Source organism: Mesoplodon bidens (genome assembly GCF_964165515.1).
Source record: "Mesoplodon bidens genome assembly, contig: HAP1_SCAFFOLD_191, whole genome shotgun sequence".
Classification (NCBI taxonomy): Eukaryota; Metazoa; Chordata; class Mammalia; order Artiodactyla; family Ziphiidae; genus Mesoplodon; species Mesoplodon bidens.
In genome coordinates, this window is record NW_027672060.1 from 317,801 (window position 1) to 329,689 (window position 11,889).

At 48.8% G+C, this 11,889-nt stretch overlaps 1 protein-coding gene across 1 annotated transcript; it reads left to right on the top strand.

Annotated features, from left to right (window-relative positions):
• Window positions 1-333: 333 nt before the first annotated feature.
• LOC308610645 (putative serine protease 47) lies at window positions 334-10,507 on the top strand (the record flags this gene model as incomplete). The annotated part of the gene is made up of 3 exons (XM_081259708.1): window positions 334-820; window positions 3,734-3,894; window positions 10,199-10,507. Exons 1-3 carry the CDS (start codon window positions 514-516, stop codon window positions 10,505-10,507), a joined length of 777 nt encoding a protein of 258 aa, XP_081115834.1. The 5' UTR covers window positions 334-513.
• Window positions 10,508-11,889: the final 1,382 nt, after the last annotated feature.

Below are 11,889 nucleotides of genomic sequence, written 5' to 3' on the forward strand. Positions count from 1 at the left end.
GCCTTGCAAACAGTCAGGGAGGTAGGAAGTTTCAACACCTGTGTTCAGTGTGTTTCCTGCACTCATTTGCTCATTTATTTAACAAATCTTTTTTGAGTCCTTATAACTAAGTGGAGAAGCAGCCCTTGGGCAGGAAGGTGTTTAAAGAAAGGAGGGGTCAGGAAGAGTGTGGGGCCAGAAGGTGGATTGTAGGGAGTCTTGGGAAGGGTAAAGTTAGAGCTGGGATTGAACCAGAACTCCTCCTGTGTACAATCAAAAGACCTTCATTTGATAACTCCACCAAGAATCTTTCCAGCACAGGGATTCAATGCTCCTCTGATTCTAGTGTGTGATGGAGAAGCTGTGTGTCTGAGGTTGTAAGTAGAATATCAATTAGCCCCAAGAAAGAAGGGCTCCTGAACACTAGAATTAGGAGATAAAAGCTGTCTAGCATCGTGTGGGGTAGAGGGGTCCAGAGGAGTGTGGGCAGTTAGATGAGGCTGCAGGGAAAGAGGTAGCCCACACGCAGAGGTGATGGTGACGACGTGCCCTTCTTCATCCAGAAAATCCCACGCCCCAGAGAACTACCAGGTTCTGTCAGGAAGCACCCAGCTGCACCAGCACACCCAGCACACCCGAGAGATGTCCCTGAGCCGGATTATCATGCACCCAGACTTTGAGAAGTTACATCCGTTCAGGAGTGACATAGCCATGTTGCAGCTGCTATTTCCTGTGAATTTCACCTCCTACATCATCACCGCCTGCCTCCCAGTACCTGACATGCAGCTACCCAGTAACTCATCCTGCTGGATAACTGGCTGGGGGATGCTCAATGAGGAAAGTGAGGGGCTGTAGGAGAGTCGGGTTGGGGGCAGATGAGGGTGGGGAGGAGGAAGGGGAGAAGGACAGAGGAGGGAAGAAGGGAGGTGTGGCTCCACCTGAGGGGTCCCCAAGCAACGAGGCACTGGATCTTGGCCCACGATGCCTCATTTCTAGAGGACTGGACCATTATAGTTCTAGTTCTGAAAGTGTGTGATTCTAAAGCTTCAGTGTTCCCTAAGTGCAAAGCTTTACACTGTAAGTCTGGGAATCTTTGACTTTTGGAATCAAGATTCTGGGTTCTTGAAGTCTTTCTGGTTCTGGATTCCAAGGTTTTAATCAACCATGGATCTGAGATGACTTGATTCAACTCAAAGGTCAAACTTGGGGCCTGGCTCATTCCAGACCACTGACAAACACCCTGATTTCCCATTGCCATAAGAGGAGCTTGGGAAAAGTGGAAAGAAAACACATGCACGACTTCTGAGCTCTGAGCCTGCATGATCAAGTTAGAATGATTATGACTTGAGTGTTTCACTCTCTGAACCTCACTTTGCTCTTCCCCCAACCCAGCTCAACTATCTACTTTGTAAGCTTATTAGGTGAACTGAATAACACGGGAAAATAATTATCTTTTTTAAAATGGAAAGAGGAGAAATATAGGCAAAGACTTATGAGCAAGAGTCTTTATTACAGAAAGGAGTGTTTATGATTGGGGGAAATGCTTATGTTGCAAAATTAAGGGGAAAAAGAATATATATTTTAATTATTTGTAGGGTCATAATTTGGTACCGTGTTTCTCAACAGAGGTGCTACAGGTGTTTTGAACAGAAGCTGTCCTCATTGGGTGGGATGTGTCAGCATCCCTGGCCATTGCCCCGTAGTGTGTCAGGAACAGTCCCTAATCATAGGACAAACAACCACGTTCCCAACATTCTCACACCACATACACAACACATACACACCACACATACACCACATTTCTCTCTCTCTCTCTCTCTCACACACACACACAGTTACTCCTTGAGGACAGAAACCCTGTCTTTCTTGTTTTAATATCCCAGCCTGTGGCCTGGGCAGGGTCAGGTGACTGGTAGGTACCCAGTGCTGCCACCTTGGTCCTATAGACCATCATTTCTTGCCTGGACCTCCAGACAGGTTTCCGAGGTCTCACCCTTTGTGCCATACTTTAGTCTCCACATAGCTGTCTGAGTGTTTGCTTTAAAGCAGGAGTCATGCCAGTTCCCTGCTCATTACCCTCAGTGCCTTCTCATTTATACCTAGAAAAAAGTCAAAACTCCCTACCTTGGCTCTCAGGCCGTGCATAATGTTGGCCCCCATTCCTCTCTGCTCATCTCCTACTACATCCCTCACCCACACCATCCCAGCCAACAGGCCTCCTTCCTGCTTGAATATGCCAAGGCCATCCCCACCTCAGGGCCTTCACCTTGGCTGCCTCTGTGGCCTCGCTTGCTCTCCCTGTTAACCTTGGCATGACTCATTTCTTTACATGTACAACTCAGCTACTCCTCTGAGGAGTTTTACTTGATCATATGAGCTACAACAGGCAACCCCTAATAGCACATCTCCCTGTTTTACTTCCTTTACACCACTTCTTAGATCTAAAACAATTTGTCTTATTTACTTCATTTACCCTGTTGATGCCAAAAGCTCAGCTTCTCTGTACACTGGTGCTAAATCAAATCTCAGAGACAGTTTTGGGTGAAGTAGAAAAGGATAGCTTTCTTACTTTGCCAGGCAAAGGGGGACACAGCGGGCTCCTGCCTCGAAAAACTGTGTGTCTACTTGGAGAGGATAGTGAGAAGTTTTAAAGTAATGGTTCAACGAGGGCGTGATCAGCTCTTGGCCATTTTTCTGATGAGGTGGTTGTGAGGTAAGTAGGAGTCAGCATCATCGACCTTCAGGTTCCAGCTGGTCTGGGGTCTACATGCTTGTGGGCAGCATACCATTGTTAATCATCCACTTCTCCCACCTGGAGGGGGTTTCGGTATCTGCAAAATAGCTCAGAGATATTGTTTTGTGTATCCGTTGATGGGGAGCCAGGACCTTGCCCCAAGGCTGCACTATTGTTTCTCTTAAATGTTTCTCACTGGTCTCGCATCCCCTCCCTTCCCTAATTAACAACTGCTTGAATCTGCCCGGTGGAACTCAGAGAAAGTCATGGAGGCTGAATGAAGTCTATTTCCTGTAATCAAAGAAATGCGGGACACAGAAAGGCTTTGTGCCCAGGAGCCCCACAGGGCCCTGCTAGGTATCCTTGTCTCCCCCAACTAAGAATGGTCCTGTGTATCATTAGTGTCTAAAAGATACTGAACACAAGGACAGAGGAATAAATGAGTGATTGGATGAGAGGGTGGATGGGTGAGGGGTAGGTGGGAGGATGAGTGGGTGGAAGGGAAGATGGGTGGGTGGGCGAAAGGATGGTAGGCAGAGATAGATGGAGTGGAGACGGATCAAAAGATCGGTAAATGGGCAAATGGATGAAAGGGTGAGTGCATGAATGGGACATGAGGAAAGAGGAAAGATAGGAAGATGGATGGAGGAATTAGTGGATGGATGGAAAGGTTAATGATAGACAAATGGAGAGTGGATGGGATGGTTTGTGAAAGGGTAGGTAGGTTGGTGAATGCTTGCTAAGCACCACTGAGTGGCATGTGTTGGTGGGATTTGCCTTTTTCCTTTGTGGAATAGGAGAGTTGTGGTCTATTGCTATGAGGGAGGTGGAGGGAATAGGATGAGTCTGGAAAAGTTTGAGAAAAGGAGGAGGGCTTACTAGGCATAGGTAGAAGACTGAAACAGTGCTGAAGGCTCAGCTGTGCTGAGAAAACTCCATGTTGAAGTGGTGAACAGTAAGGCAGAGTAGCCTGTAGCTAAGCCACAGCATCCTTCACTGATTTCCTCCTTATCCTCGCAGCGCCTCTGCTCGAACCCTTCCATCTCCAGGAGGGTAAGGTGGGCTTCATTGAGAACAAGTTTTGTAATATATTATACAGACTTAGAAAAGGCAAGAACTTCTCCATGCACGAGGACATGCTGTGTGCTGGGGACTTCTCGACAGGAAAGGCCATCTGCCAAGTGAGCAAGGTCGTTTCTGTTCTTCCCTTGCCTGTTCTCAGGGCCTCAGTTTCCCTGGGAGAGGGGCTGTGTTGCCTCTACTGTCTTTGTGGAGATCCCTGGGACTTCCCATTTCCTCCCTCCACATGTCTTCCTGGGCTCCATTCCTTGGCAGTGTCCCCCAGGATAGCCCCTTCCTAAGCCCCTTGCACATAAGGGCATCTACTGGCAGCACCCTCAAACAGCATCTTTTTATGAGGCATACTTTAAAGTTTTTATTGAAGTGTAACATACATACAAAAGAATATATTCATGCTGTTTTCATAAGTTGGAGGAACGTTCACATAGTGACGCAACACGTGACCAATACCCCAGAGGCCCCACTCACACCTCCTTCCTATCACCAACACCCAACAGAAACCACCACCTTCACTTCTGACAACTTAGATTCTGAATATTCCATAAATAGAATTTATTTCCAGTTGTCAATCTTTTGTGTCTTTATATTTGTGAGATTCATCCAAACTCTTAAATGTAGTTATAGTTTGTTCAGTCTCATTGCTCTACAAGGACTCTATTGTGTGAATTGAATTCTATGATCAGTTCTCCTCTTCATGGGTATTTTAGAGGTTTTTCATTTCTTTTCACTTCCAAATGTTTTATCTTCTATTTCACAGAAGCCCTTGAGTAGAATTGTTGAATTAAATGGTATGTGTATATTCAGCTTTGGCAGATATTTCCTAACATCTCTAAAGTGGTTGCACCATTTCCACTCATTCCAGCAGTGGATGAGAGTTTAATATTTATTTATTTTATTTATTAATTTTCCTTATTTTTTTGGCTGTGTCGTGTCGTTTTTTTTTTTACATCTTTATTGGAGTATAATTGCTTTACAATGGTGTGTTAGTTTCTGCTTTATAACAAAGTGAATCAGTTGTACATATACATATGTTCCCATATCTCTTCCCTCTTGCATCTCCCTCCATCCCACCCTCCCTATCCCACCCCTCTAGGTGGTCACAAAGCACCGAGCTGATCTCCCTGTGCTATGCGGCTACTTCCCACTAGCTATCTATTTTACTTTTGGTAGTGTATATATGTCCATGCCACTCTCTCACTTTGTCACAACTTGCCCTTCCCCCTCCCCATATCCTCAAGTCCATTCTGTAGTAGGTCTGTGTCTTTATTCCAGTCTTGCCCCTAGGTTCTTCATGACCTTTTTTTTTCTTAGATTCAATATATATGTGTTAGCATACGGTATTTGTTTTTCTCTTTCTGACTTACTTCACTCCGTATGACAGACTCTAGGTCCATCCACCTCAGTACAAATAACTCAATTTCATTTCTTTTTATGGCTGAGTAATATTCCATTGTATATATGTGCCACATCTTCTTTATCCATTCATCTGTTGATGGACACTTAGGTTGCTTCCATGTCCTGGCTATTGTAAACAGAGCTGCAATGAACATTTTGGTACATGTGTGTTGTGTCTTAGTTGCACCACAAGGGATCTTTGCTGTGGCATGTGGGATCTTTCGTTATGGTGCGCTGTCTGCTCCGGTTTCTCTTTGGTTGCGGTTCTCAGGCTTTTCTCTAGTTGTCGTGTGTGGGTTTTCTCTCTCTAGCTGTTGTGTATGGTGCTCCGGAGTGCATGGGCTCTGTAGATGTGGCATGCGGTTTCTCTTGAGGCGCACGAGCTCATTAGTTGCGGCACACTGGCTTAGTTGCCCCATGGCATTTGGGATCTTAGTTCCTCAACCAGGGATTGAACCCGTGTCCCCTGCATTGGAAGGCAGATATTTTACCACTGGATCACCAGGGAAGTACTGGATAAGAGTTTATATCCTCGCCAAAACTTAGCACTTTCCGTCTTTTCTCATTTTGATAGCTTATGGTGGTTTACAAGTCCCTGATGACAAGTTAAATATACTTTCATATGTTTATTGTCATTGGGTATCTTGTCTAAAGTTTCCCTTCAAGATTTTACCCCCTCTCACACTTTTGTTGGGTTGTCTTCCTTTTCTTTCGGGGCTCTTTGTGTATTTTTACATATTCCAGGTATGAGTCCACTGTTGGATATTTGAATTGTAAACATTTCTTTCCTCTCTCTGTAATGCTCAATTTTAGAGGTGGGCAAACAGACCAGGAGAGGGAAAGTAGTTACCCTAAAATAAGACAGCACAACCTGGTTCCCCGTATTCTGACTCCAAGCCTAACCTGACCTCCACCATATCCGCCTTAGGGCCCAGCCTTCCAAGCTGGTATCCTGTGAGGATCTTTTACATAGATGGCATTGTGGAGTGGAGGGAAGAGTATTAGGGTTCTGGAGTTAGAGACACTGCTCTGCCCTGAAGGCCTTTTCACCTTCCGAGCCCATGTCCTCATTCATAGTGTAGGATTCTGAGGCCTCCTTCATGGGACTGTTGAAAGGATGGTGTAGTGGGTTGGATAGTGTCCCCTAAATTTGTAACTATTTGGAATCTCAGAAAGTAAACTGATTTGGAAAAAGGTCTTTGCAGATGTGATTAGCTAAGAATCTCGAGATGAGACTATTCTGAATTTAGGGTGAGCTGAGAGATATACAGAGAGACACTTGATTTCAGACTTCTGGCTTCCAGAACTGTGAGAAGAGAAATTTCTGTTGTTTTTGTAGTTACCCAGTTTGTGGTAATATGCTTTGGCACCCCAGGAAATGCACAGAGGAGGGATGGGATGCACCTGGTCCTTGGGAAGGCCTCACGGACAGCTGTTTTCATGGCGGCCCAATGAAGCTACTGAGCCAGAGGGAAGAAGCTTGGCCACGTGCCCACCTGGTAGGAGGTAGACCCAGGTTTCTTGGTTCCCAGTCAAAAACCGATGGCTGTCTGGCCTGGCCCATCATTCTCACAGAGTCAGCTGCACCTGCAGGTGAAATAAAGGGCTCAGTCCCCCGAGTCCCCATGTGGCTGTCACGGTAGACCTCCCTTCCAGCCTGCAGAGGTCATGCCCATGGAGTTCAGGGCTGGAGCCCTTTGTCTGCTTGCCTAATGACATCCATAGTGCCCCTTGGCCCCACCCCCTTTCATTTCTCCCCAGGCTGAGAACACCATTGAGCTGGACACCCAGGATCCCCAGCACATGGCCCCTCCTGCCTCCCTTAGCCTTTCAGTCACCACAGCCTGTCTGAGAGGTTCCGTCTAGATTCATCTTCTGCCACATGCTTGCTCTGGTCCCCATCCTCCAACCGGGGGTCTCTTCTCTCCCTGAAGTGCCTTCCGCTTGCACAGGGAACCCAGAAACAAGTCTGTGGAGAGATAGACCATAGGAGCACTCAGTGCTCAGACTATGGGGCAGGACAGACCTTGTTAAAGTCTTCAATCTGTCATTTACTGAGATTGTGACCTAAGATAACCCATGAAATGGGGTTGCCAATGGCCTCCACTTAATAAGGTCCTTATAGAAAATTTAGTACTGTGCCTGGCATTCCGTAGGTGCTTAACAACTGCTGGATATCAATCTCCTGGCCTGGTCTGCCTCCCTCTATCTGGATTGTACCTGTTTTTCTGGGCCTGTCTTAGACCTGTCCTCTCACCCAAGGTAGAGTTCATTGCTCTGGCCCTGCCCAACACACACACACACACGGTTTGCTGTGCATCTCAGTTTGCATGGGATACATTAGTGTTGGGGCTTCCTCTGCCTCCTGAGAGCTCCCCAGGGTCCAGGAGGCTATTGGAGCCCTTCCCATCTCCCCCGTACTGGCCCAGAATCCATCATAATGTAGACAACCACATGGCTCATCTGCATGAATCCCTGAGGCCTGGAGTGGACAGGGACCAGGCCTTCCCCTGGCCTTGAACAGCTTGGGGTGGGTACACTGTGGGGAGGGCCAAAGGCACCCCAGCTAGGGAGCACAGAGGGGAAGAACTGAGGTGATGATGGCACATTCCCAATCTCCAAGAAGACCCCGTGTATGACTTTCTTGGGTCTGCAGTGACAAATCACCTCAAAGTGGGTGGCTAAAACAGAACTTTATTCTCTTAGATTTCTGGAGGTCAGAAGTATAACATCAAGGTGTTGGCCAGGCTGGTTCCTTCTGGACACTCTAGGGGAGAATGTTTTCTTGCTCTTGCTAGCTTTTTCCAGGCCACCAGCATTCCTTGGCTCATGGCCCCTTCCTCTGTACCCAAAGCACATTGCTCCTACCTCTGCTTCTGTCACCACATCTCCTCCTCTGACTCTGACCTCCTGCCTCCCTCTTTCTGCATGAGGACCTTTGTGATTACATTGGGTCCACCCAGATAATCCAGGATAGTCTTCCTATTTCAAGATGCTCAACTCCGTCACAGCTGAAGAGTCCCTTTTGCCACATAAGGTAACATAGCCGAAGGGTCCAGTGATGAGGATGGGCATCTTTGAGGGTTATTTTTGGCCAGTTACAGCATGTACCCTTCTCTCTCCTGCAAGCCGCCGCTTCCCCCACCGCCCCTCTCAGCTGGAGATCTTATTTCACTGAGAACACCAAAGCAATCAATCAGACTAGAGCCCATTCATCTTGCCAGCCCTACTTTCCCCCACCCCAGTATCTTCCATCTCTCCTGAGCCTCATGGCCCATCCCAGCCAGTCCGTCCTGGAGCTCTGGGTGCCCAAAGGCTTTCCTGCTCCATGTCTTCTGTCTCCCCCTTTCCTGGCTCATGTGTAAACGTGCAACAGCCATCTCCCTCCTGCTATTGCCCAATTTGTCTGCCTTCCTTCCCCAAAAGACCCACAGCAGCACTGAATCTAACCCACTCTACCCAGGAGTGTCGCCAGTGTGTGACCAGAGCCACATGACCAATATCCCCAGGAGCCTGTCTTGCCAGAACCACCGGTGGACCTGAGTCCTCCTCTCACTCACCACTTCAGAAACTCTCACTCCCATTTCCTGGGCACCAGGACTAGCCAACTACTCTGCTCTACACCTGGTCCCCTCCCCTCCCACCTCTAAATGCTGGAGACCCCAGGGCTCCATGCTCAGCCTGCTGCTTCCCCTCTGCAGTTTCTCCCTGGTTGGTGAGAAAGGCTCAGATTTGAAAGGTCCTATTGCCTCCTTCAACATATTGCCCCAAATCTGACTGTTTCTTACCACCCTGGCCCTCCCCATCAATAATCTCTCCGCTTCTCTCCTGTAGCTACCTCCCAACTGGTTCATTCTCCACACAGCATCAGAGTGATCCAAGTGCTAAACATAACCTAGACAGTCCTCCATGGGGGTCAAATCTAACCCCTCACCATAAGGCCCTATGACCCCATGTCCCATTTATCCCCCTGGCTCCACACACATCACTGCTCTTCCTCCCCCCCCCCACCTGGCTCAACCCTCCTCTCCTCGTCTGCACTTACTGCTCCCTCTTCTTCATCAGAAAGTTAGGTTGTTTCTTGCCTGTAGTCTCAGCACAGGAAAGCTTTGTGTCTCCATCTTATGAAATGCCCTTCCCTTCCTGTTCTGTCCCTTCCATGGCTTGTTACCACATGTCACAGCTGACACATGGCAGGCTAATTGGCTTATTTACAAAAGCACGACAAAAGAGGAGGCTTGTCATTTCACCGCTGTGCCCAAAGGCGGAGGCTGCCCTGGATGCTTGATGTGCGTGTTGGACAGGTTAGTGGAGGAGCACCAAGCATGGCCATGGCCCCTGCTCCTCCACCCCCACACCCAAGGATGGGACCTTCGCTTTGGCTGATGAGTGAGGGGATTTCCATCCAGATTGTCCTGCCCTGACAGCATTTTAGGACTCCAGCAGCTTTCTGGGGACCACCGATCTTCTCCCCGAGCAAAACAGGCTGCCTAAACCATGCCTGGGTATGGGCATTTCCTGAAGATGCTCAACCAAGAAGTTGAGAGAAAAACTAAAGGCCTAACTAAATGAAAGAAAAAGGAGGAGGACCCACGTGGGCATGTGCTGCTGCAGTTCAGGGTTTTGCAAGAGCTGGGGACAGACGCAGCTTTAGCTGGCCAGGCTTTACTCACAGAGCAGCTCTCTTGGGCCCTATGGTGCAGCTGTCCCTTCTTGGCCTTGGATATTGCCCTGTCCTGGACCACCAGGACCTCGCTGGGCACAGGGGTCCATATGTTGATAGGTTTAGATCCATGATTGTCCTGAGGGTCAATGAGGGACTTCCTAAAGCATGATTCCACTGCCTGCCTGCATGGCTTAATAGGGCTGCTCTGCAGTGGGACGCTGGTGTTGTGACTTTTACAGAGGTGCACCTGAGCCTGGATGGCAGAGACTCATAAGCCCCACCTTGCTACCTGGTCTTCTTAGACCTGGCTCAGTCACCCACATGAACTCCCATCTCTCTCCAAGGGCGATTCCGGGGGGCCCCTCGTCTGTGACTTCGCCAGTGCCTGGGTTCTGATGGGGCTGTCCAGCTGGGGCTTTGACTGCCGTCATCCCTTCTACCCCAGTATCTTCACCTACTTCACCGACTGGATCGTCGAGATCCAGAGACTCACACCTCTCCCTGAGGCCACGTCCGCTCCTCCTCAGACGCTGTTTCCATACCAGACTCTGCAGGCTGCGGGCTCGCCTGGGCCTGGCAAAGCCTTTGTGCCTCCACAGAGCTGGCCCCTGCTGTTGCTCATGCTTGGTGCCATATGGAAAGCCCTGCAGTGATGCGCCAAGCCCCTCTGCTCTTGCTCTCTGCCTCAGGGCCCAGTCTCCTCGCTGGAACCTTCTGCCCCTCCCCTCCCCAAGCCCCATCACCTTTCACTGGTGCCTTCTTCGCTTTCCTTTCCAACTGTTTCCAGCCCACAAACCAAGCATAAAAAAACAAATAAAAACTAATGAAAGAGTCATCTTGCTCCTGTCTTGGGGCCCTATTGCCCCCCATGATCCTCAAGACTCAACCTTTCCCTTGAGGTCTGTTGTCTGGCTCCGTGGACAAGGAAGCAGGACCCGGCAGGGAGACTATCCCAGGAGGAAGGCAGGGATAGTCAGAGGACACTGAGGAAGTCCAGATGGGGAGAGAGAAAGGTGTCTTCACTTGCAGACACCACTCCTGCCATGGGGGTACACAGGCCTTCAGAGGAAGGATATGTCAGCTCCAGGTGCCATAAAAAATACCACAGGCAATGTGGCTTAAACAACAGGAATTTATCATCTCACAGTTCTGAAGCCCAGAAGTCTAAGGTCTCTCTCCTTGGCTGATAGATGGCCACCTTCTCCCTGTGTCCTCACATTGTTTTCCCTCTGTGTGTTTCTGTATCTAAATTTTCCCTTCCTATAAGAGCACCAGTCATATTGGCTTAGGGCTTACCCTAACGACGTAATGTTAACTCAATTATCTCTTTAAAAGCACTACTCCAAATAAAGTCACATTCTGGGGACTTCTCTGGAGATCCAAGGTTTAAGACTCCACGTTTTTATTGCATTGGGCACAGGTTCCATCCCTGGTTGGGGAACTAAGATCCCACATGCTGCATGGTGCAACCAAAAAAAAATTGTCACATTCTGAGGTACTGGGGTTAGGACTTCAACATATGAATTTTTTGGGGTACAATTCAGCCTTTAATAGGAAGTAAGACATTTTCCCAGGTGTCTATATACAGGGGAGTAAGGATATTTCCCAGAGTAAAGAACCGTCCCTCGTGGGATTTGGAGGAACAAGGACCAACTCCCCACGGAGGTAGAGGGAAGTTCCCAGAGTGCAGGACAATTGACTTGGACTGGAGTACATGACCCAGGCCATAAGGAAGGGGTTTCCAGCCTGAAGCATACAGGGCTTTTGAATGTGGCGGGTCTAGCAGAGTGAGTGGGAAACAGAGAGAGGAGGCCCGATGCCAGGCTGTGAGCTGAGGTCCAGGCTGGCAGCCCTCAGACCTCTGCTCCTATAGTCGACTTCCAGCACCCTCCTCACCCATTCCCATGCTCCCACTCTCCACAGTCTGAAGGGGCCCAATGCACTGCCCACCTGGCCCCCAAACCCACATGACACTGCTGTCTTCTGTGTAGGGGCCCAGGCTAGCCTGGTCCAAGATGCCCTCACACCTCCAGCA